Source organism: Ananas comosus, linkage group 11, assembly GCF_001540865.1.
Source record: "Ananas comosus cultivar F153 linkage group 11, ASM154086v1, whole genome shotgun sequence".
NCBI classification, from domain to species: domain Eukaryota; kingdom Viridiplantae; phylum Streptophyta; class Magnoliopsida; order Poales; family Bromeliaceae; genus Ananas; species Ananas comosus.
Window position 1 is genome coordinate 11,317,231 of NC_033631.1, and position 26,929 is coordinate 11,344,159.

At 34.7% G+C, this 26,929-nt stretch overlaps 2 protein-coding genes across 6 annotated transcripts; both read right to left on the reverse strand.

Moving 5' to 3' along the window:
- Nucleotides 16,331–22,395, reverse strand: LOC109717639 (cytoplasmic tRNA 2-thiolation protein 1-like). Of its 5 annotated transcripts, none has more exons than XR_002218234.1 (12): nt 22,205–22,395; nt 21,116–21,230; nt 20,519–20,661; nt 19,937–20,056; nt 19,494–19,606; nt 19,313–19,405; nt 19,167–19,207; nt 18,370–18,436; nt 18,084–18,195; nt 17,738–17,937; nt 17,521–17,602; nt 16,331–16,926 (listed from the first exon to the last, which is right to left on the reverse strand). XR_002218234.1 is itself a non-coding variant. In XM_020243502.1 (11 exons), exons 1-10 carry the CDS (start codon nt 22,313–22,315, stop codon nt 17,758–17,760), a joined length of 1,095 nt encoding a protein of 364 aa, XP_020099091.1. In that variant the 5' UTR covers nt 22,316–22,394; the 3' UTR covers nt 17,315–17,602; nt 17,738–17,757. The 5 variants fall into 5 exon arrangements, 1 of the variants encoding a protein (XP_020099091.1); XR_002218231.1 differs by having other exon boundaries at nt 16,331–16,921; nt 22,205–22,394; XR_002218232.1 differs by lacking the exon at nt 20,519–20,661 and having other exon boundaries at nt 22,205–22,362.
- Nucleotides 23,415–26,656, reverse strand: LOC109717093 (probable WRKY transcription factor 75). Its single transcript, XM_020242762.1, has 2 exons — nt 26,116–26,656; nt 23,415–23,789 (listed from the first exon to the last, which is right to left on the reverse strand). Exons 1-2 carry the CDS (start codon nt 26,586–26,588, stop codon nt 23,612–23,614), a joined length of 651 nt encoding a protein of 216 aa, XP_020098351.1. The 5' UTR covers nt 26,589–26,656; the 3' UTR covers nt 23,415–23,611.

Sequence of the window (26,929 nt, forward strand, 5' to 3'; positions counted from 1 at the left end):
AAAGCTATTAGCTTGGCTTAATATTTAACATTGGTTTATAGTAGCATGTATTCCTATTATTGCTTATTATCTTTTTTTCTATCTCCATCTTCTTCCCGTGAATAACTCTAGCTATAGTCCATGACTGAAATATCGCGCTTAATTTATTTTTTTTTTTTTTGTTTTTTTTTTTTTTTTTTTTATCGCTTCTACAAACAGCTTCACAAAGTCTGCTGATATTGATCAGCTTTCTTTCATTATTTCTTCATACCATCTGATAACTTGGCACATTATCTAGTATCATGTCTCTCAAGTGGAGAATAAATATCTCAACTTGGCGATACAGTGCAATGATAAATTATGCGGCTCGAGCTCAAAAATAAATAATTGGTTTTCGTTGATGGGACTCTTTCGTCAACTCCAGGAGATTGGATCCCCCCAGGAAACATCGACCCTGGGTTATAGTGCAATTTCATGGTCGTTTTCGTGTGATATTTTAATTATTTACTTTTCAGTTATTATTCTATTTATTTATTCTTATGCTATTATGGATTCAGCTAGAGAAATATGGATCTGATTTTGAGGAGATGATTTTTTCTATCAATGGTAAACGCCCTCGTTATTCTCATAGAATCTGAACTGTTGAGAACTGCTAATTACACAGCAAAGGCACTATGTTCAGGGTTGCGACATTATCTTATACCAAGGTAGGATTTGTGGATGAGCTTAAAACTGTATTCAATATTGTTCACTCACACTTGTACTGTGGCAAGCCAAGAGGTTTCTATTGCTTGAACGTGAGAAATAGAGAAGTTCCATCCATTCCTAATGGGATTGATCTGAAAAAATTTCAAACATTGGTTCGATCTCAAATTGCTAAAGCATTGATCCCTACCTAGCCTTGCTAAGGTTTATGTCACTTGTGATCTGCGAAGAGAGACACAAACTCTCTAGCTTGCAAGTCGAGCACCAAACTATTGAAGCTGCTGCTTTTCAAAACGCAGAATAAGCACTTCCAAATTGTATGACCTTTGGTAACGAATAGAAGATTCGAGTGCATAAAGAGAAAAAGTTCTTCTGTGATCATTGCATAAAAAATAAGAAAACTACTCATAACAAGAGACAGATGTTATGAATTAATTGGTTTATCCTGAAGATGGACAAACAAGTGGAATGTCGATCAAATGGTACGTCAAGCTCATCTAAAATTCAGTGTAAAAAAAAAAAAAAAATTACAGGGTCAAATAATGCCACCATAAGTCAATCTGAGTCATCCTTGTCACTTTGTCAATTGGCGCTTAGAAAGAACAATATGATCAACTCCGTTCTTCTGCTCATATTTTGAAAACAAACACAATACCGAATTTTTGCAGGTAAGACTACTGCAATTTCTGATAAGAATTCTGAATGGGTTTCTAGATAGCGAGCCCTCTTGATCATATGACCTTCATATCACTTCTGATCTTTTTTATTTGATTCACTAATAACCATAGGTCTTTACCACACTTTTTTTATTATAAGTTTCTCTCTATTGATGGATTTCTAACCTCCTGTTCAGTGGTCATTGGCGAGCCTTACTTTCCTCATTAATTTTGCCTATAAATAATTTGTTTGATATGTTCTCATCTTTCCACTTGTTAATCCTTCTTTCAATTAAAGCAAATTAACTAAAAGACTACAATTGTCCGCTATATTTTTGGTTTTTGCCCACCATTCTGTTTACTATACCTTCGCTTCACGAGGTTTTGCTGATTTTGAACTGTGTTGTTGATGTCTCTTCTTGTGGAGGTATTTTATATCTTCTTATTATTGTGATTTCTAACTTTTTTCTTTAATTCTTTTCTTTTTTTTTTTTTTTTGTGGTCTTTTTTTTTTTTTGTTCTGTATTTTTTGTTTTTCATATTATATTATTTTTATACTCTCTTAATATTGGTTCTTTTCACCACGTTTGGGTTACATTTATCTTTTATCGTACTCTATTCCTCATCTTTCTAGTTTGTTTTCCTTTTAATTGTTTACGCTTTAATATATTGTTTGGCGATGTTGATGTCATTCGTGCCAAAACAGTACCTAATAATCTTCTTCTTTCTTATTTTTTAATGCTTCTATATTATATATTATTTCTTAATATTTCTCTTTTGTATCTAGTTCATTTTTGTGTATATCTGAGTTGGGAGCTATTATTATATAATCTGCTTTCTTTTCTTGGTTGGCTATTTAGTTATTTTCCTCACTATTGTGTGATGATTGCTTCTACTTTCATTACTTTTTTGTGTGTTTTTTCTATTCAATCACAATCGGTTTATGCAATATTCAATTTTTATTCCACTCTTTTATGCCATGATTCAAATAACACTAGTTTTAATTATCTCTATTAATACAGTTCGATGTAGCGATTATTTGTTCATTGATGTTATCTGTCTAATCTTCTTATGAAATCCTTTTTCCACCAAAATGGCATCTTGCACCAAATTTATTCTTTATTTTGTTTTCTAAATACCCACAACAATAATGGAATGTGGTATGCCAATGCATCGACATCTTTTAGATAGTTCTCGCCGGCTCTTATTGTCGTCCTAAGTCCTGTTTTGGCCTCATTGTCAAATTTTGGGTGGAGTGTGTCCTTCTACTGCTTCGTCATATATTATTTAATATTTATATTATGCTTATCACCTTTACTTAATTGGAAACACCTTATAAGTTTATTTTGCAAATTCTGCCTTTCTTAATGCTGCGGAGTGTTTGAGAGTTTGGTGTCTTTGCTATGCATTTGACCACTTCTAAATCATTCTTTGATATATTTGTGTATTGCTCGCTCGATATGCTTGTGTTTTTATTGGATATCCCAGTGGTCAATAAAGGATATCTGAGTTTTAATAATATTTTAGTTCTTAGAAAAATTTTTACATCTAGGGATGTTCACCTTTTATGAGCAATTCAATTTCCTGTCTTATGATGCATGATGGTGCAACTATTGACTATCCTTCAACTCTAGTGCCTATTCTTTACGCAGCAGTTATGACACTCCATAAATATTTTTTTTTCAAAGATGCTATCATCTTCTCTCAACCTATTTGATACCTCCTTCTCTACAGTGCACAAACAGATCATTTCTATGTTGAAATGAACAAATCTCTAACATAACTATTCTTGGCGACCTATCATTCACTGTCAAACGCGAACTGATCACCGCACGACTGGATATTTAAAGGATTTTGTTTTTACAAGTTGCCGTGGCGTAATTTCAATCCATCCAATGTCACGTCGTCCCATCTGTCTCCTCAGGATACATTCTCACCCTCTTTCTCAATTCTTATGTTATTCACATAAGCTTTCACTCTCTTCTCAATATTTGCTCTTCGGCGCCTAATTTCCTATCAAGGATTGAAGCCTAAGACATATTCACAGGCTATCAAAGATCCCACAGTGTGGCGTATGGCAATGGTCTCAAGATATTTGCTTGCATTAGAAAAGAATAAAATCTTGGACCTTAGAACACCTTCCGCAAGGACAAGAAGCCTATTGGTCTAAAATGGGTGTATAAAATCAAGTATTGTGCTGATGGCTTCCATAGAGCGCTACAAACACGTTTGGTGGCCAAAGGATACACTCAAATGAGTTTGGTTACATCTGAAACATTTTCAAGCTGTTGCGAACTCACCAACGGTTCGATGCCTTCTTGCAGTACAGGCGATTAAGCATTTGCGGAACTTCATGTCAACTAGATGTACACAATGCCTTTCTTCATGGTGATCTTTGAAGAAGTTTTATATGTCACCACCGGTCCGGGTTACACCAAACCTGGTGATGATTCGAGTTTGCCGGCCTTCGAAAAATCCCTTTATGGCTTGAAACAAGCTTCACGTCAATTGGTTTTCAAAGCTCACGCGCCGTTTGGCTTCATTTGCGGATTCCATCAGTCCAAGCTGATTCTTCACTCTTTTACCTTTTCTTTACGGCAATCTTCCTTGCTATTCTGTCTATGTTGACGACTTGATCAATCGGCAGGAAAATGATTTCCTCTAGCTGTCATACTTTAAAGACTTACATAAATACTTGTTTTCATATCAAAGATCTTTGGCAGCCTCAAAATACTTTCCCTGGTAATCGAAGTTGCTCGTTCCTCGCAGGGGTGGCATTTACTTATGTCAACGCAAATAACGTTGGAACATTCTCAAAGAATCTGGTATGCTTGGGTTGCGGCAAGGCCTGCTTCATTCCCGTATGGAGCACAACATCACCAATTGTCTCATACTGATTCCGTCCACCACTCGAGATGCGGGCCGATACATCGAGACTCATCGATCGTCTCATTTTACTTATACTATTACCCAGGGCCGGACTTTCATGTACTCTGTTCAATTGAGTCAAATTTATGCAATCCTCGTCAAAGTCACATGATGGCGGCCATAGCGTGTTTTACGGTACATTAAAATCCTCTCCAGGTCAAGCATTTTCCTCTCCTCCAATCAGTCGATCTAAGCCTTCACAGCTTTTTGCGATTCCGATGGCAAGTTGTTCCTATGACTCGACGTTCTAAGACACAGCTATATCACTTTTCTTAGGCTGCTCACACAATGTCTTGGAAGACGCAAGAAGCAAACTACAGTCTCCGGTCGGTCATCTGCCGGAACGCCGAATATCGTTAAAATGGCAAGCAACCACCAGTGAGCCTTATGGTTAGTCTCTCCTCTCTGATCTTACCATTCTCAATCCGAACCAATGCTTCTAACATGTGAAATAATGGCAGCCCTTCATATTGCAGCTAATCCAGTTTTTCATCGGAACGAAACTAAACATATCGAAATTAACTGGCCGATTGTTTCCGTGATCATCTTGTTACACGACGTATTGCCATCGCATTACGTCTCTACAGACGACAACACATGCAGATATTTTCACTAAAGCTCTGGCCGCGATAAGTTTTTCTATCCATTTTAAGCAAGTTGGGCATCTCGAAAATCTTTATGCTCCAACTTGAGGGAGTATTAAAAATGTTATTTGCATAATCTCAACCGTATTAGCTTAGTATCAAATTCTGTAAATTAGGTAAGAAGTATTCTGTACATATAGAGCAGGGATCTCTTTCTTTTCTTGCTTTTCTTAAGCCTAAAGTTTAGGCGTATGTAATTGAATTGTATCTTATATATATATATATATATATGTAAATAAGAAAGAGAAAAGCAACTTGGCAAATATTTTTACAATATAATATATGATATGATACGAATTATGCTAGCTGGTATTATCAAATAGTTATCAAGTCCTTGGTACTATTAAATTTTCGGTCCGTTGGATGAATAGATATGCGGTTAGATGATAAGTGGTGCCCCCTAGGGTTTGAATGGGTGATTGGTTTAATAATATAATGTTAACGGTAGAGAAAGATCGATAGTAGTAAGGGCTTGGTACTATCTGATAGTATATGTACTGAACTCTCTCTCTCTCTCCGATCTCTCCTCTCTCTATATATATAGTATAATATATATATATATATATATAGATATATTAATATATATATAAGCCAGCTGGAATACTATTGATAGGACGAAATATTTGTCATCGAAGTTTTCTGGCCGTTAGATTTATCCTTTTGTATCATTTTCAATCGCTTGATGATTACTAATCAACCAACCACACCACATCAACTCTAGGAGACGCCATAATTATCCTAACGCGCATATCTTTAATCTAAAAGGACAAAAACGTAATAGGGCAACAAGTCCATTTGTGCTATTATAATCATTCCAGTCTAGTTCTATAATAATATATATAATATAATAATATTATATATATATATATATAGGTTTGGGGTACTATACTGCTATGAAGTATAGAACGGCCCTTATACTTATAAATTTTTAACGTTGATGATGGGATGTTGGTTAAAGATGATGGAGGCCCCACTTAGATGATAGGGTGCCGCTTAGGTTTGAGTGGGTAAGTTGGTTGAATAGTATGATCTAAACTGGGTGGAAATGAGTTTGAAATAAATCTAAGGGCCCGGAAACTTATGATATAAGGAGTAATACTCATTAAAGTATAGTAATCGAACTGATATATATAATATATATATATATAGTGGCATGGCTATTAATATCTATTATGAGTATTGGAGCCCTCGTACTCATAAGTTGTTTTTCAATGAATGGAGGAATTCCGAATCGACGAAATCCACTCCGTTAAATATGATCTAGAGTATTTAAAATTCTAGAAAATAAATATTCATAAAATTTTCGAAATCATAATAAAGTCCATCAAGTGGGCATAAAATGAACGGTCAAAATCGAACGACATCCTAAAAAAGGATGATCGGATCCTTCAATTCAAGATCAGAGTTATTAATCTTTATCTATGTAGTGAATGAAATTTTCTATCAAAAATTCAACAAATTCCGATTCTTTTACACCGTTAAACTAGCAAGTATCCCATACCCGCCGTTAAAAATTGTCAAATTTGTGATCTCTTGATCGTAAGGTAATGATGTCGAAAAATTATAAACTTTGATTTCTAGAAGTTTTAAATACTGTAAATAACGTTGAACGGTGTGGATCATCGATTCGGAAGCTCTATCATCGAAAACAACTTATGAGTACGAGGCCGATCGTACTTATAATAGTATAGTAGCCGGACCCTATATATATATATATATATATATATATACACACACTTCTTAATTAATGGAGAATTTTGTGCTATGTGGACCAAAAAGGTAAGCACTTGTTAAGCATATTCCTCATCATAAGTGCATGCGACTATGTGAAAATGTTAAACTAACTGAGATTTGGTGTAATCTCATTCAACTTAAGAAGCATGGAATGTGCTGTTATGTGAGCAGTGAGCTAAAATAATTGTAGTATAGAATTATATTAAAGTGTTAATGGAGTTGGGGAAAAAGCCAAATGGATATGCCAATTATTATGGTTCCTTTTCACAACCTATTCTTTAAACTTAGACTCCACTGGTTGTATATCTACTCTAAGAAGCGAGGGTACAAAAAAAATAAATAAATAAAAAGAAGGTTGTGTATATATTTTGAATTGTGATGCTGGATTGATATATATATAAGGAGATAATTCTTGCAAGATACAAACTAATTAAGTATTTTAGAAGACCTGCATATTTTAGATTACAAGTCAACATTATTAAATTTGCAAACCATTATTTTATTTTGCTGAATATTCCAACTCACAGCAACAATTTCGTGCACAAGACATCTAAGCTGGATAATATGTTAGGAAAACAAAAATTATGAAACATTTCTCTTCATTGATCCATTTTTTAAATGAGATAAACTCCTAGCTACAACTAAGGCACATGATAATGGAATATCGCACCTCTTCTATTGGGGGCATTTAGGCATCATTGTGTCGTTAATTTAATGGCATAAACTAAGAAGGACATGATGTACTTGTTGTGGCAGAGTTTCTAATTTTGCTGCATGAAATTGACCTAGCTCGACACTAACACAGATGCGCACATGCACGCGCGCGGGCGCACACATATGCAGAGAGAGTACAGCTATTATACTTTTATAAGTACGATTGTTTTCATACTCATAAGTCTCTTTCAAGAGTAAAACTTTTGAATCGATGATCAAATAATTTTATTTAAAATTTCTAGAAATCAAGTTTTATAATTTTTCTACATCATTTATTTTACGATAAAAAGATCACAAAATTATTAACTTTTAATGACTGATATGAAATGCTTGCTAGTTTAATGGTGTAAAAAAATCAAAATTGGCTAAATTTTTAATAGAAAGTTTTCTTCACTATTTAGATAAAAAACAATAACTCAGATCTTAAATTAAAAATTTTGATTCTCTATGATTCTCTATGTTTAGAAGGTGATTCAATTTTGACTGTTTATTTTATATCTATTTGATAGACTTTATTATAATTTTAAAAAATTATAAAATTTATTTTCTAACAATTTTAAATATTTTAAATTATATTTAATTGTATGAATTATTGATTCGAAAGTTCTATCATCGAAAACGACTTATAATTAAGAAGGTCTCTGTAGTCATAAGAGTATAGTAGCCTTATTATATATATATATATATATATATATATATATATAGAGAGAGAGAGAGAGAGAGAGAGATATATATATATATATATAGAGCAGGACTGCTGTGCTTTCAGGAGCACGGAGGCCTCCGTGCTCCTGAGCCGTTTTTGATGATGGAATTTCCGAATCGATGATCGGCTCCGTTAGACTTGATCTACCGTATTTGAAGTTTCTAGAAAATAATTTTTGTGATTTTTCGATATCATTTACCTAGCAATCGAAAGGATTCAAAATCAATAATTTTTAACGGGTGAAAATAAAAATCCTATAAAAAATGGTGATATAGCACTAAAATTTTCGATCAGAAATATTGATCTTGTTGTAGATAGTATAAAGAATTTTGTATCAAAATTTCATCTGATTTAAATATTTCTACACCGTTAAATTTGAAAACGACAGATATCAATCATTGAAAATTATTGATTTTGAATCCTTTCGATCACTAGGTAAATGATATCGAAAAATTGCAAAAATTATTTTCTAGAAACTTCAAATACCCTAGATCAAGTCTAACGGAGCCGATCGTTGATTCGAAAATTCCATCATCGAAAACGGCTCAGGAGCACGGAGGCCTCCGTGTTCTTGAGAGCACAGCAACCCTGCTCTCTCTCTCTCTCTCTCTCTCTATATATATATATATATAGAGAGAGAGAGAGAGCGCGCGACTAATTGCATGTTTCATCGCATTTCTGTTTTAATTTTCAACTATCCACACCGACCTTCCCTGGCGTAAGTGGCAAAAAGGCTTGGTGATTGGTACCTGAGACTTAAGTTCGAATTCTAGTTGATTCACATTTCCAGCTAAGTTTATTTCTAAATGAAATAAATGAAGCGGACAAAACGTGCGCCAAATTAGCTAAGTTTACTACAACAAAATTAGATTATAGAAACACATTTTTGTGTAAGTGTCCCATTTATGCCAAAATTTTTTTTAAAAATCTACTAAGACCTAAATATAAAGCCCATTCCAACAAAAAATAGAAGTTTACTTTACTCAACCCACCCCACCGAGCCCATTCGAATCGATTACAAATTAAAAAAAAAATTTCCATCACCATCTCCCCTTCTCCCCTCACTCAATCTGTTGAAACCCTAGACGAAGTGCCCCTCGTTCTCCTTCTCCTCTATCGTCGCAGCCGACGAAGTAGGGTTCCGGTGGTTGCTAAGCACTTAAATAAGTGTTGATAAATTAGCAGTATTCTTTTTAGGTTATACCGATACTTTTAAACTGTTACTATATATATATAGCGACATCACATATAACAATACTTTTTAAAAATATCGATAATTTAGCCAACAACACTTTTTTTGATCCGTATGAATATTTAAAAATATCGCTATATATCATTTTTATTGCATTAGTTGTGAGGTTGAATTTTATTTTAGGAGAGAGGAATTGACAGAGCGTACATGTTGCTCGCTGTCACAAAGAAAATTATACAAGAGGATGGATGCGTGACCTACAATTTTTCATGTTTTCAATACGGTCCACATTTCGATCGCTTTGATGGGAACTGAGCAGCTACTGATATATATCTACTGAAATAACTGTTCAAAAAGCCACAAATTAATAAGCATGCTCAAAGCTACATCAAACATAATTTTAATCATCACTAATTAATACTCCACTTTATTAAACCAATTTTTTCAAAGTTACTCGAACATGTGCTTATGTTTGCTCCATAAGGTTAACACAAACTATAAGCTAGTAATTTAGCTAGTTAATTTGCAGTTAATTTGTACATATAGTTAATACCTAAACTATTATATTTTTTTCTTTTTTCCTTTTTTTTTGAGGGGGGAACAAGTAATTAAATAAGTATTTAATGCCCACTTAGCCCTAATCAAAAGTTAAACTTGTCGAATCAATTATCGAATCCTAGTTGATTCACATTTACAGTTAAATTTATTTCTAAAAGAAATAAACGAAGCGGATAGTATGTTACATTTCTCTCTCTCAAAAAAAAAAAAATCATGATATTGAAAGAAAAAAAATGAGTTAAAAATGTGTGAATCAAAGATATAAGGTGTGATTCGTGTGAACTCGTGGCCGTATCCTTTATTTATTTCATAGCAACGTATCTTTCGATGAGGCCATTTTTAGACATTAATGTCTTAGTATTAGAAGTGCAGTTGAACAAACAATGATTATGTAATCAGCACAAGATTTTCTCTAATACTATTTTTTTCTAAGTTTAGATTAATTGTTGTTCCATACACGAACAACGCAAAAGATTTCATGAGATGAATTATTAAAACGGCGTTTCTCTATCAACTTAAATTTTTATACAATAAAGTTTCTTTCAAATTGTCTTTCTCCAAAGAAGAAGACGAAGAATTTTTTATTATAACCTGTTGCAACTTTTACACTCTAGAAGCCAACAAATTAAACCGCGTAAGGCTAAAATATTAAAAAGTAAGATTGTTAGGCTTATAGTCACTAGCTAGCTTATCCCGACACATGTTTGCTTAACAATGTTATAAAAAACCGATGGTGCTAATATAGTTGCTAAGAGTTTAATGATTGATACCAGAAATCTAAACTTAGAAGTCCTTTTTTTTCGTCTAAATATTTGCCTCCTATTGCAATTAAGTTTTTTTAGCTTTTGGATCAATTTATTTGATCATTTCTAATCATTAGATTAAATATTATAACTCAGTGAGGACCACTCAGGGAGTAAAATCATCCTAATCTTTCAATTTTTCATCTAAGGGTTAAAAACTAGACTGAAATACTATCAATAGCACCAAACTATTGGTGCTCTTAATTTTTTAGCACTTGAATTGAGAAATATGTGGTTAGAATGATGTAGACCCTTAGGGTTGAGTAAGTGGTTGGTTGAATAGTATAATCTAAACGGATAAAAATAATTAAAAGATTAAATCTAATGGTGGAAAACTTGATAGCACCAAATCCTTGGTGCTATCGATAGTACCCCAGCCGGACTCATATATTGTTCGGCTGTAATACTATTGATAGCACGAAGCATTTGGTGCTATCAAGTTTTCTGCCGTTAGATTTACTTTTTTTATCATTTTCATCCGTTCGATTATACTATTTAACCAACTCCCCACTCAACCCTAGGGGGCTCATATCATTCTAACCACACATCTTGTAATCCAATGGCGGAAAACTTAATAGCACCAAGTAATTGGTGCTATTAATAGTCTTCCAGCCTAGTTTTATATATATATATATATATATAGAGAGAGAGAGNAAGATCAAGAAATGTTAACCTTAATCTAGATAGTTTAAAGTATTTTTTATCAAAATTTGAAGAAATTTAAATTCTTCTACACCGTTAAACTCCAAACTCGTCATAATAGCTATTGAAAATTGACAAATTTGAAATAATTTGATCATAAAGTAAATTATGTCGAGAAAATATAAAATTTTATTTCTAAAAACTTTAAATACCTTATATTAGTTTTAACGGTGTGAATCGTTGATTTGAACACCCTAAGATCGAAAATAAGATTATAGTCCCAGAGGCCCGGTACTATAGATAGTATAGGAGACTAGCTCTTTCTCTCTCTCTCTCTCTCTCTCTCTCTCTCTCTCTCTCTCTCTCTCTATATATATATATATATATATGAGTGAGGCTACTCTGCTTCTGGAAGCACGGTGCCTTCCGTGCTTCTAGATCATTTTTAATGTTGCGACTTTTGAATCGTCGATCGGCTCTATTAATTTGATCTAGAGTATTTGAAGTATGTAGAAAATAAATTTTACAATTTTTCAATATCATTTGCCTAGTGAACTAAGGGGCTCAAAAACAACGGTTGAAAATAAAAATCTTACAAAACGTGATAATATTACATTAAAATTTTAGATCAAAAATATTGATCTTGTTTTATATAGTATAAAGAATTTTCTATCAAAATTTCACGTGATTTGGATATTTCTACACCGTTAAACTTGTAAACGGCTCACCACGGCCATTAAAATTATTGATTTTGAGTCCCTTCGATCACTAGGCAAATGATATCGAAAAATTGCAAAATTTATTTTCTAGATACTTCAAATAATTTAGATCAAGTTTAACGGAACCAATCGACGATTCGAAAGTCGCAACATTGAAAACGACATGAAAGCATGGAAGGCTCGTGCTTCCAGAAGCATGGAAGGCTCACTCTATATATATGAATATATATGTATATAAAAGTAAAGTTATGTATTATAGGAGCGCAACAATCCTTATTCTCTTAACTTCTCAACCATTCATCAATTTTGATTGATGGCTAGAATGAAAGAGAAAAAAAAATTGATGAGAAATTATGTGTCTCAACGTGCGGTTAGTATGATAGTAGTACTCTTGAATTAAGTGGTTAGTTGGTTTGAATAATATAATTTAACAAATATAAATAAACAAATGGATAGATTTTACGGTTGAAAACTTGATAATACTAAGTGCTAGCGCTATTGATAGTATAAAAGCTGTACTATATATATAATAATAATAATAATAGTAACAAAGCTGAACCAGTTCGGCTCATTTGAACCGGACGAGAGACAAACAAACCGCGTGGTTTATTTAGGTAGTAGGTAAAATGAGCCTCTCAAATCTTCTAGAAGGAATAGACAAGATGACACACCATGCAATCACTGTGGTTGTAGCGGCTACAGTACACAAGTCAAACCTTCACCTTCTCCTTTCATCACAAAAATTTTAAAATAAAAAATATTTAATTGGACAATTGTCCTCGATATTTACTGGATTTTCTTTTCGGTCCCAATCTTTTTCTTTTTACAAACTTGCCATTAACGCTTGTTATTTAACATTTTATTAGTTACTTACAGTTAAGCTTTTATTTTCAAAAATCCAGTTAATTTGGATGAGAACTGTCAAATTAGTACCAAAGCTTGTTATGCATCAGTTGCATGCCCATTCGTTTAATCATTTTAACAAGTTTTTTTTTTGGGATGGAATGTATCTGATTGTAGAAGTTAAAAGATTGGGGGCTAAACTACAAAAAGGGGTTCCTAGAAAAAAAAAAGAAGAAGAAAAAGAAAAAGAAAGGAAAAGGTCTACTTTCTAGGGCTAGTGACTATTTTGAGGACACAAGAGATGACAAAGGAGAAAATTTGGAAAAGGATATATAGCACCCCCACATAATTCAAACCAATTACATCAGCTTAGTATCTATGTACTTCAAGGAATTAATTAAGAATTGGTCTTAATTCAAGCTAAATAAAGCCGTTGTGGAGTCACTTTCTCTCAACAGTAGCATTAATATATGCTACAGAGCAAAAGGTGTCTCACATATATGTGTGGCTAATTAGGATCATATTGGAAGGGACCACTAAATGTGAAGATAATTATTGTATAATATATTATATATAATTCTTATTTGTTCATTGAATTAGATGTTCGACGAAACTGGACCAAGAAGATGTTCGGAAGGCGAAAGGCGAGGATGAGATTTTCATAGTGGTTGTTTTCTGCTTGAAGTTTGTGTTAATTGATCATTGGCGTCGTCGTCGTCGTCGTCGTCGTCGTCGTCGACGGTTGGTAGGTTTTGTCGAGATCGACCATAATGAGACCTAATGCCGTGTTCTTTTTTGGGGGCGACGGGTGATCGACGGGTATTGAAATCGATCACAAGTTGGCTTTGTGGGTGGCTGGAATTCGTAACGATTCATGTTGACGTGATTGAAGCGAATTTATATAACTTTACTTATGTTTCCAAATCTATTAATTAAAGATCACAAGAAAATATGGTCCTCTTGAGAAGACACATCTGTGCTACGTACGGGAGAAGTGAACTTTCCAACATGTCAATGAAAAAAATATATACTAATTGATCAAAATGAAAGTTGATGCAATTTGAAGCAAATGAATTATTAATTTGAGATAATCCAACGGGATCTCGCACTTGGAAAGCAATCGACCGTGTAACAAAATTTGAAATCGAACAAAATATTCATACTAAATTTTTAGTCCTTGTATACGAATGATATGAGATTATTGGGACGTGACGAGATGCTACTGATTAGTACTGTTCAATTGAGTCAAACGGGTTCCTTTTCGAAAATAACTCCAATAACAACAATATAATAATAATAATTAAAGCACAAAGTGTGAAACGATCGGAGAATAAGGGAAAAGCTTTTGAGGAATGATCTATGGGGAGAGAATACGAGGAAAAGGATAATATGAGATAAAGATCTAGAGGAGGAATCCATGAGAGAGACATGCATGAGGTGGGGAATTTGTATGCAAATATATGTATGTACACTTCAACAGCACCTTTTATTAAAGGTTTATCTCTCCTGTGCGATTCATACATCTTTAGTTGTTTTCCATGTCCCTTCAGAGAGAGAGAGAGAGAGAGAGAGAGAGAGAGATGAAAGGACCATTTTGTTTTTTTTTGAAAAAAAGATAGCAAGCTACCTGCTTCATTCATTAAGCAAAATGAATTTAGCGTACAATTTGGAAGCAGCTAGGGCCTCCGAACCGAGGGAACAAGAGGAGAACGACAAGAAAAAAACAAGAGAACAAAAACCAGGTATATGAGACCCAGTAAACATGAGAAACCAAAAATAAATAAAGGGGTGACCGAGGGCAGAGCACCAAGGCCAGGAGGTAATCAAAGTGCTTCGTTCCAGGCTTCGATCAAAACGGCGACACGTTCGAGAGCCCTGGAAACATTAAGGGACACGTCGCGGAAGCACACGCCATTACGCTTCGTTCCAGGCTTCGATCAAAACATTAAAGGACCATTTTGTTTGTTTAGTGATAATTATATTTTTATGCTTTGAGGCTATAAATGTGAATCGTAAGCCCCAACCAACTATTCCAAAAATGCGTACCGTTAAAAAGGCTCATCCATCATATTTAAGAGCTCAACCACAGCACTCACGGATTTCGACCTGACTCAAATTATTTGGACGTTAGGTCTGGACCTCTTGCCGTTAGGTCTCTTGCGGACTGCAACTCTACTCAACTTATTGAGTTCACCAAACTCAACTTATTAATCTCTTAGACCTATTGTTACAGGGCAGAAAGTTGGACCTATTTTAATTCGAATAGTAAATAGCCAACAACAAACACTTTACATATTCTCTCGGACCATCACATTGCGTGCCAGCCAGGTGAAAGATGCTGCTCTTGGTGGCGGCATGATATGGTTGACCTCCTGTCACATAATCCCTTCTAAAGAATATGAATGCTTAGAAGGACGAAATGGAGAGTTATGAGCTCGTGGACTATATGGTGATGCGAATGTACCAATTCTACAAGCCACATAATAATAATAATAATAATACCATTATATCGCACTACCATAATATATTAGTATCTTTATGAGCCTATTATGCTTACAAAGTTAAGGATGCACCCAATCATCTGGGAAAGTAACACATGATTTCGGCCGAGCTGAAGCCCAGGCCCAAGTCGACAAGCTCCCAAATATGACATATCTTTTGTAACATCCATTTTATAGATTTTTGCCCAGTAATACATATGAAATATAGCATAGCCAGTTAGAGTCTGACTTGGCAATCTCAATATGAGTACCACTTTTTTACCAAAAAAAATTATAGGTAAAACGGATATTTAGCATTTTGAACAACCTGCTGGTACCAACGTATTTTTTTTTTTAATTGAAAAATATATAACCTCTATGATATCGACTTTGTAATTATGAAAAATTTTATTAATTTTGTAAAACAAAAATTTCGGATGAGAAAATAGTTTTATATTATACAATTTATATACTTTAAAATGTTATATTATTTATTATATGTTATGATATTTCAAACAATAAGTTATGTTATATTTTTAAAAATTACTTGCGGGAACTTTTCTCTTTTTTTTGTTTCTATATATATATATATAGAAACAAAAAAAAAGAGAAAACTTCCCGCAAGTAATTCGCACACCGACTTGCCCGTTCATGATCAGGTATATGTAAAGATATTAATTGTCCAAAAATTTACAAATAAATCTTTACTCATATCCACATGATCTGCGAGTATAATGATTGCGGGTTATGCAGCCTACCCGTTTGCCAAATCCTGGGGCTAATTGATTGTGTAACCATAGTGAATTGTGTTGCTTTGAAGCATTGCAATCAAACAAAGGGCGAAAAAAGAACAATTTGTATTTTAAAAATCCAACCACCGATTCGGGAGAAAGTCTACTGTGTGACACTTATACTACATCATCAATAACCAAACAATCATCTCTTTTTTCTGAAAGAAAAATACAATAAAAATATTATTCTAATAATCATGATAAAATATGTGAACCCCAAAAAAATAATATAATTGGTTGAAAACACCGCATCAGCATTATAACTAATGCATTCTATACTTTTTTCCGGTCCAGAGCTCCAAATATGCAAACATTGTATCAGGACCTAGAGTACCAAAATGCCTACTGCACGAGGCTACAATGTTTTCTTTTATCCATAAGCAGTTAAGCACCCTTCCCGGAAGAGGAATAGGTGTCGAGTTCTATTCGTGCCTCAAACATGAGTTAATGCGCTTGGTCCGGTGAGTTACAATCTAGCTGAAGTTCACATAGTCTATAATCTCGACGAAGCGTATGTAACGATTTATATAACTAGATAATAAATTACAATAACTTCGGACTTTTAAACTTTAAACGATAAATGTGAATTGGTCAAATTAAAAATGAAAAACCAAAAAACAAAAAAACCTTGAATGGGCCCAACCGTTTAGGATCCTAGGCTACCCCTCGACGACCAATCCCCCCCCGGCGATGAAGCTGGAGTTCCCGGTGAATGTGCCGTACGACTTCCGGATATCGCTACGAGCTCGAGGTGGGGCTCACCATCGACCTCCCCGTCGTCGGCAACTTCACGATTCCGCTGCCGACGAAGGGGGAGCTGAAGCTACCTACACTGAAGGATATGTTCTGAATCTGAACGTGTAGTCATCACACAATGCACCGATTTTTTTTTTTTTTTTATTGACGATGCTTTTATTTTTTGAGAGAGAACGATAGCGCGTTATCTACTTTATTCATTAAAAAAAGAATTAAGTTACATAAGGTAAAAAAAAACCTCCGGACTAGACCAAAAAAAGAAAAAAAAACATTTAAATTTTTAAAAAAAAGCACAACAAAAAAAAATAAAAAAAAGTTTAAATTCAGGAGCTTGGGTACGCTCATTTTTGTTGATGATGTTGATTGAGTTTTCCTTTTTTTCTTTTTTTCGTTTGGCATGTTGTTTAATTTTGGTTTTCAATGGAGGCAAGTGAAATAGACTCCTGAAGAGCAGACACAGCACATGAATGAATCCAGTTATTGGAAAGTTTCTGAGCAAGTGTTGAGAGGTCTCTCAGTTTTACATTAGTTTTCACTTAATTGTAAATATAAAAATTTACAATTCAGTTTAATTAGTGTGCGAGAAATGCAAAAGCAAAAAATGAATGCTATATTTCCTCGAGATAATAGAGCAAACTAGTGGAATAAGACACAGGATTTAAGAGCGTACCATGGCACGATGGTTAAAGCATAGTGGAGTGCTTAAGACGTCAAAATAGTTGGGTTTGGAATTTGCGAATGACATATTTTCTCTGCAAAGAAGATAAATACTATAAATTAAGCACGGCGACGTTGTACCGCACAAAATAACCAAAAAAACAGTGTTTCCATGAAAGAATACATAATCTATCTTATTTACTAGAAATCTCGTAATATAGAATGCTCACAAATCGGGTAAGCAGGCTCATTAAAAGTCAAGAGTTCCACATTGTTTGCTCTGTAAACTCGATCCCTTCTCTCTTGAGTGCGAGATTTTTTGTTGCTCGTCATCTTTGTTTACGCCATTGTGGCCCTTAGTTCTTCCGATGCCTAGTTTCGGTAGACCTCGATTCAATCCCTCCAGTAGAAGACACGCTTTACACAATTTCTGAAAACCAAGAAAGAAGTCAATAGAGTAAGTATACATATATTTTCAACTTTAATTGGACAATAAATCTTCTGAAAAATGTGAGAAAGAAATTATTTATTTTGCTCAAATAGACAAAAAAAAAAAAAAAAACTGACTAATATTACCTGGCTAGAGATATAACCACAACGTTTACATGTCCCTTGTTCAGGCATCCTTGTAAATGTTGATATTCTGAAATTTTCTCCAGATCTAATGATATCTAGAATAGCTCTAGGCCTGTACCAATAAAAAGAATATAACTATAAATACAAATATAATTAGAAGATTCAGAAACTAAAATATTGGATTATTGGAGCTTTAAATCTAATCACAAAAGCAAGAAATAAGGCAAATTGACGCCTTCGTGTGAATTATTCTTTTCAGCAAATGCTAGAATAAGCAAATCATTACCTTATTCTTTCCAAATCTTTAATAAATTCACGAGCAAAACCACGATATGCATTGGGAGAGTAAATGCCTGTATTGGAAACGGAAGTCGTGTGAAGTGACTATTGAGAGTATAAGACAAGGTAATCTTTAATTAAAGTAAGAAAGAAAAAAAATATGAGAAGTAAAATCATAAGCTAGTATCAGTAGCACTGATTTCCGGACAAAATTCCATCAGATATTACCGAATTACAAATGAAAATACATCTTTTCCTAAGCTTCAGTTTGGCACAGTTAAGAGCTCAAGCCTAGGATTAGTTCCCATTTGGATTTAGCATTCACTAGGGAACCAAGCAGAAACCTCTAATAAGCCAGAGGCAAAAGGGTGACTTAATAGGTCATCCCCAATCCCCCACCCCTATCCTCACACACACACACACACAAAAAAGCAAAAAGAAAAAAATCTTGGGCAATCATATTAGTCGCTAGCAGCTATATATCCTTATAAGATAGACATTACATGCAAATATAAATTGATTGTAGTTCATCGAGTATACAACAGTTCAATTTAACAAGGAATTGCAATGACAAAGGATAACATAATAGCAAGTATTTAATCTGACAAGTGACAAAACATCTGCAAAAAATTTACTCCAACTTAAGACAAAATAAAGAGCCTGCAAGAACTCTTTTTTGGTGTGTGCTACTATTTGTATGTGATCATTATAAAGCATCATCAGGGGTGAAAAAAAAAAAACTTTCAGAATTCAGGGAAATAGATATTTAACTGAAAAGATACATGTCAGAGTTGGAGATATTACATTCTGTAGAGAAGTAGTCCAGCTTTTTGAAATATGCATACGTGTTACTCAGTCAAGGGTTCATAGTTTCAGCCAACCAATAATCATTAAAGAAACACAAATATCACAACAATCTTAGAAAATTAGAACTGCAACGTGAAGGATATATGACAATCTCTTTCTCATAGGTGTATTTGAAAGGCTTGCATCTCGGAATTGGTCCATCTTCACCAGTAGTTATATATGTACACCTACTCAACCTACAAGATGAGAGCATAGTCAACAAGTTTTAAGACAAACAAGATGGTGACCCAATAAGATTAACACACTATAGTTATGATAAACAACCTTGCAATGTCACCTCGCAGAATATTCAATAGAACTGTCTCTGCAATATCGTCAGCATTATGGCCAGTAACAAGCTTGTCAGCTTTCAATAATGCAGCACCTCGATCTAGGGCCTATGAAAAATTAACTCTCTACATAAATAACAGAATACGTAACTAATCAAAGAATTGACTAAGAAATACTTTCTCTATAAATAACAGACTAAGTAACATTACTTTATCTTACTAGTAACAAAAAAATTGACTAATTTGGCAACAGTTTCAATGATAATGTTTAACATAAATTGAAGGTAATTGGTTCAATCCTAAATAATATATAAACATTGAGGTTACACAGCACAAATTCTTGGACAACTTTGCTTCAGCTGATGAACACAGCATAGCAAACACAACAATTTAAAGGAGACAAATTTTACTGCAAGCATAATATTCACTATCACATACCTGACGTCGGAAAACACCGCAAAAAGTACAATTGTTTTTCAAGCCTATTGCCTTCACTATTTCATCCATTGTCCAACCATATAAATCCTTGTATGAAACTATTTTCAGTGGCAATCCATACTGCAAAACATTGATGGCTTTCAGTCATAGCAATAAAAGTAAATGATGCAAGTCCAGTGAATAATAGTAATTTCTATGTGTAGCATTGATGATACATTCAAGAGATGAGAGCAAAATATATCGATCACTAATATGCAATATACAGTGCCATGCAGGATAAACAGCTTCACTGTATTGGAATTGTTGCTCTTGTACGCCAACAAGTCAATTTGAAAGAGAAGTCCTCCTAGACAGTTAAAAGGAAGATCGACAGTGTACTCTGTAACAATGTAAACCACATCTCTATAAGCTTCTATTTAAGTTCTATAAGCAGAGGATCGTGGGGCCATCAATGAGAGTCATGCCTCAGTCAATTACATGGGAAACACCAACAATACAATAAAAAATAGTATAAAATACATGCTTTTGGCAACACGTCACAATAGAAATATAAGAGAATCATGTAATAATTGAATAACAAACCTGTATTTCATTTCTTTTGACAGTTTCGAGAGAGTCGTCCCTGTAACCAGTTATGCCTTCATCGACAGATAAAAGAAATAGATCGAGGCCATAACTATGGCGGCGATTCAATTCCGATAGAACATATGCAAGAACAGTGGAATCTGTAATAATACCAGTCAAAAGCAGATGTTTATGATCCTAATTTGTGCTTCATTTGTTTAACACAGCTGTGGTAAGTGTACTTATTTTAAGCAACTAATGCAAGATATCACATATAACAGCTGCCAGGGTGTGTCATCAATGCAAGAGTAGGCCATGTCCAAGTTCTTCTAACCAAAATAAGTTATTTGAATAGGCAACGTTCAATGATCAGTACTAAAGAATGGGTTAAGAACAAGGAAGAAAAAATTATTTCAAGACGGCGCAACTGAAACACCCATGAAAATTTTAATGTAATGTATAATCATAAATCAAGTTTCTTGCCAAAAGAATAATAAAGATACTAGCGAAGGTCAAGTTGATGTTGCTAAAGGATAAGTCTTAGGTTTTCAAAAATAGAGAACCACATATTGAAAAGAAACATCAGAAGATATTAGCTCATGAGATCATATTCACCTTTCCCTCCAGAAGCTCCAATTGCAACTCGTTCACCGCACTTAAATAAATTATTCTCCACGATAACTTTGTGAATCTCATCTTCAAACACATTGTAAAAGCATTCCCTACAAATCTAAAAGAGTAAATGCCTTAATAATTCAAAAATTTTGAGTGAGTTCCATCAAATTGAAGCAATCTAGTTATTCCAGTCATTATGACACCAAATGAACAGAAAAAACAGTAAGAATAATCAACACAAAATCCAAATTGAAGTGCAGCAACCATAACCCCACACCCACACACCAAATGAAGACTGCTAAATCATACTTCTATTTTTCACAACTTTGATATTAATGATTGAATAAAGCACTTTGCAAAGCGTAATATCTGTTGAAATACTGTTTCATATCTGCTGAATCATTCCAATAAATGCTCAAAACACTTTTTTCATATCTGGTGTTATGATTGATTCTGCTGAGTTATATGGCTACAAATAATAAAAATTCTTAAGTAAAAGATAATTAACATGTCCATGGCGGATATAATTGCCTTATGGAACAAAGGAATACTTAAAAAGAAAGAGCGCTGAAAGAGACAAATCTGGCGAATTCTTAAGACTTCAGGGACTTGATCGCAAAGAAAAATGACCAAATTGGTAGCTCTCTATTGTTTAGCTCTATTGATAACTCGAAAGCATCAATCTATACAAAAGCAGAGAATAAATTGATCCCTCTAAAGAGCCTAACAATCGAAATTAAAAGTTGTAATCAATATTCATGTTTATTTACCTCAATTGCACTATGATAAAAAACACTACCCGAAGCTAGTAATTATTTATTCAATAACAAAACAAAGATTTCTCAAGCTACGATACGCTCTTCCTTTCATTCCTCTCCACTCCGAGTAAAAAATTACTTCTTTTTCCTTCCTTTCCCACTCCTTTCCTACTCTTTCTCTTCGTGCACAATGAGTAAGCTCAATCCCCACCCCACACCAACTACAAAACCAAAGAGATTCTCAAATAATTGCATCTACAACACAAAATCGACCAAAAATCTGATTGGAAAAAGGGAATTAATGAAAAAGAGAGTCTTAGGAGACCGCTACCTCTTCTAGGGTTTTGGGCCGCTTCAGAGCGGGTCTCTTCTCTCCACAGATGGAGCAGAGACGCCCCTGTGCTCTCTTCGGGTTCGCCGAGCTCGCTTCGACGTCTCCCATGGCGGTGGATTTAGGGTTTTCCGCTAGAGGATGATGGAGAGACCGCGGGGAAGAAGAGGCTCGGTCGAGTTTGGTGGTCGAACAATTTAAAAGGGCCGAGGATTTCTAGCAAAGCCACCACGTGGATCTCATCGGACGTGTAATCATTCGATTTGGCCCATTTGGGCCCAAAATGTTAGTCGGCAGTTGCTATGTATATCGTTGCCGAGTTTTGTAAATTTGAGATTTCCTTGGAATTCGGCGTTTCAGGCTCTTTTCTTCACCGACTGTCAACAATGTGGATGTAATCTGCGTTAGTCGGTAATACTGCATGCTTCTCTGGTGACGGATGCAACTATAATTTTATTACATAAAAGAAGAAAGATCGTAAGAGTCTTTAACTATTACATTATCAAACTAAGCTGAAATTAACTCTTACCGCATGCTTTTGTGTGTCTAATTTTCATAAAGCTGGCATTTTCGAATCCACTCTCCTCCATCGTTTTATGTATAAAAATGATACTTTTTAGCTACCATATTATCAAACTAGGTTGAGGTCAGATTTCAATGCATGTATTTGCATGTTTAATTCCAGAGAAGTTGGCATTTTTGTGTCCGGTCCGCTCTACTCCATCAGCATAGCCCATGATTTACGAACTAGCTAGGGTTTTGCCGCTTTATGAGGTGGCTTTGTAGCCCCATTGGTGGAGCACATGACGATATTTCGTGCCCTAAAATGTGTTGGCATCACTATTTAATGATATGCTTAGCGAACAAAATGGCATCCATGAAATGGTAATGCAGTTTAATTCTTCCCATGTTAGCACTTCGCAGTCATCATTCATTTGCGAATTCGTCTTTATCGAAACTCAAGATGGTTAGACCACATTCCATGGTTGCATAACTTGCATTATGTAGAATAATCTATATTATTTCTTTGAAATATCCAAGATCTCGAATCTAATATTATTTTGTAGCAGTCTCTTAAATATTTCAATCTGGTTAAAGCGTTTGTGAGTACTAATGAGAAGAAAACTGACCATGCATACATATAACGCAAACAAAGTTCTACGCATTCATAATATACAAGAACAAAGAAAGCTATAAATTAACATAAGTGTGAAGATGCAAAGACAAAGATTGGTAAATTAAAAAAAAAAATTGTAGCACTTTTAATTACAGTATTCTTTTCTTCTTTGTAACTTCTTTGTAAGTTTACATATTACAAGTTGAAGGTAACAACACAGTGAGTTGTGGAAGATAGGGCATCTTTTTCCCTTCTCCATGTGTATTAATCTAACTAACCAAACGCAAGCCCTAGAATTGGGAAAGGAATTGGATCTGCTTTAGAAGAGGGCTTAGAGCCTCCATCAGCTTCTCGCAGGGATGGTTGTGGACTCCTTCGTACGTCGTCACGACGATGCTCGTGTCCTTAGCTAGACGCTGAACTTGTTTCTTCACGTTGCATGTGTGGTGCGTGCATCGATAGTAGCTTCTTCATCCATTGTTATGAGACAAAAAAGAAAGGGGGAAACAAAATTAATTAGAAAGGAGTGAGTAACCATGCATAATCCAATAAGTTGCACAAATCTGAGCCACTGCTTCTTGAATACTAAAATTTGCATAGAAAGCAATCTTGAAGTCAAACATGCAGTATTCCTTTTCTCTCCTTAATCTACATGGACTCATATTACAGTACCATGATATGCACATGCACTTACCTTCTCCTTTGAAAATGGTTAGTTTTTGTTGAAGGATGGGTTAAAATGTGTTGGCCTTTGTTTGCATAATTATACGTGCATGCATGGATTAATTACTTGGAGACCATATACTGCAGAAAATGAGGAACAGGAGCTTCACTTCTCTCCTTTGTTAGACATGCTTAAGTTATGCGGATATATAACCCCTTATTTTATGCTAAGGATGAAAATTACTGTGCCTGGGTCATGTTCTATTTCACATGAGAGTCCTCCATTTCTTTCCTTTTTCTATATACTTTGATTTTTTTTTTTTTTTTTTGGGGTGAGTGGAAGCTTTCTTATGACAAGAAAGAGAATGGTTTTTCCTATAAGGATTTTGTGTTTAGATTGACTAAAATATTAAGATGTGGGTTGTACTCTCTATTATTTTATATCCCACGTCTTTTTCTATCATATCTATCTTTATGTGAGAGGTGAGATTCTTAATATTTGTTTCGTTTTAGTAAATTACTCCAAAATAAATAAAACTAATGGAACTCCTGCAGTGTATTGTCTAGTTTCATCGATATCTCAAACCTATGTTTATTGCATTCAACTAGTACACCTTTTTTTCTCTAAAAAAAAAATTAGTATAACTGACCGTCTCTAGAGCAAGTAGCAAAGGGCTTAGTGGTTGGTACATGAGGTCACAAGTTAGAATTCTAGTTGATTCATATTTTCAGCTAAGTTTATTTCTAAATGAAATAAACGAAGCGGATAGCGTGCTACCTATTTCTCAAAAAAAAAAAAAAACAAATGAAGTTATATACATGCGATTGTGCAACAACAGATTCTAATATATGAGTTTCCTTATTATGAGAAATGAAAATTTAAATTTTTGTTTCATTTAATAAACCGATCACCTGAAGAAAGAAAACTGATGAAACTTGCCGTGTGTAAGTAAATAAAAAAAGAACTAATAAATTTGAACCATAACTGGTGAACTAATTGGTTGCTAATACCCTCTTCGCTACGGTTATGATCAGTCTCATGTTGAAACAGATAAGCATTGTTTGCATAAGTGGGAGATTATGAATTTGTTTTAGAAAATAATCGATAAAAATCATATGTAAATTAAGTTAAATTCAACTAGTTTTAAGTTCAACATAAATCAAGAACAGTTGATCAGACATGCATGCTTGATGTAAAATTTTCTTTCAATGCAGCTCCAATTGAATTAATGTATATATCTTCACAACATGACATAATTAAATTTTTTTGGACAAATGTAAAACATGATGATCGACTATTATTATCCAACGTAATCATACCTTAGCAGTGTGATAAAACTATTAGCTAGTTACAAAATAGCTAAAACAAAAGTATAATTGCTTTAAGAATAGACTTTTCATAATATTCTTGAATCTCAACAACTCTATAATCATGATTAATCTAAGTTTGAGTTAATTGTAAATTAACTAGTTATTACACTAGACCGTTCAGCTGATGTTTATAGAAAATTCTTGGACTATATCTTTTAATCCAAGAGATTAACTGTGATAGGGAATTTAACAAGATTACTTATTAATTAATAAGGTTTTTAATTTGCTTCTTATTAGTAGTAACCATAGTATTTCATAAAAAAGAAGTTTAATTAGAGAAATATTCTCTAGTCCCTAGCAAAATAATCTAGTAAGAAATGATTCAAAAAGATTTTTAACAATCCTTCGCGTGCATGATAGATGTGAGAGGCATGTGAAAGCAGTGTAGAGGAGACGGCATTATATATTAACCCATTAAATGATTATCATCAGGATTTAAACGACGGTAAACAACTGAAGGGTTTGAGAATTTGTATGATATATACCATACTGACTAATAAAAGATCGATTCGAAGAAAATTATGGGGTAAAATTGTCTTACCAGTTGCTATGGCCTAGTTCCTATATGCATGAACCTTACCTAAAAGGATAGATCTAAATCCGCTTTGAGTTGAGGTTGATCGGACCTAGCTCTACCAAAGCCCTTTAGGTTTCATCCCTAGCTACACTACATGCACATTCTCCTCTTTTGGTTTTTTACTCTATAGCCTTGCGCCTTCGCCATCGATTCCGATACCTAAATACTTGAGCTGAAACGCACCTGGGGCAGGCGCTATTCTTCACCGCCTTTTGACCGTACTTACGCCACCGGTAGCCATCATCGAGAATATCATTTGCGCTCCTCGTCTGGAACGCGAACCTCGGCCTAGTAACTTTCTTTCCCCGTCCCAAACCCTTGCCTTTCTCCTTCGCGCTGCTACTGCTTCCGCTCCCGCCGTTATCCTCTCCCTCGCTTCCCTTCCCGGTTCCGGTGTCCAACCCCAATCCCTGCGTCAACGGTTGCTGCGGTGTCATCGAGCTCGATAGCAAAAGCGAAGCCCAGTCCATGTCTGCGGCGACCGTGGGACCAATAGGAGGAGGAGGAGGAGCAGTGGGAGGATCGTGTTCCGCGACGACGGCGACGTTGGAGAGAGTCGGAGGGTAGTAAAGAGACGAGCTCGGCGGTGGTGCAAGTGGGGTTGAGATGTATGGGAAGTGGGGATTTGGTACTGCTTCTCCTTCCAAGGGTTCCATCGTACAAATCAAAGTAGCAGTTTAACCAAGTGAATTAATGATGTATGGGGATTTATATATAGAGAAAGGTGGTGGATGAAACCAAAAAAGCAAAAAAGGGAGAGAATTTATGTAGCTCAGGGTGTAGATGTAAGTGGAAGGTGAGAAGAGGTTGGGAGGTGTCAACTACATTAACCTTGAGAAAACGAAGACAATGTTAGAGGGATGGAGAACCAACAAAATCCCAACTACCTACTCTTTTTTCAGTTCAACTGCCCTGCCAGACCCCTCTCAGCAGTCCCAGTACTGCAGCTTAATTCACAAGCACTTAACCATTTTGGCTTCTCAGTGGCGCCGCACAC

Excerpts from the sequence above, each read along its gene's own strand:
- LOC109717639 (XM_020243502.1), bottom strand. The coding sequence starts at position 22,315 with ATGGGAGACGTCGAAGCGAGCTCGGCGAACCCGAAGAGAGCACAGGGG. Across the intron at positions 20,057-20,518 it reads TCAAAAGAAATGAAATACAG|TATGGATTGCCACTGAAAAT; the intron begins GTTTGTTATTCA and ends AATGTTTTGCAG. Across the intron at positions 19,406-19,493 it reads CTGCGAGGTGACATTGCAAG|GTTGAGTAGGTGTACATATA; the intron begins GTTGTTTATCAT and ends CTCATCTTGTAG.
- LOC109717093 (XM_020242762.1), bottom strand. The coding sequence starts at position 26,588 with ATGGAACCCTTGGAAGGAGAAGCAGTACCAAATCCCCACTTCCCATAC. Across the intron at positions 23,790-26,115 it reads AAGAATAGCGCCTGCCCCAG|AAGCTACTATCGATGCACGC; the intron begins GTGCGTTTCAGC and ends CAATGGATGAAG.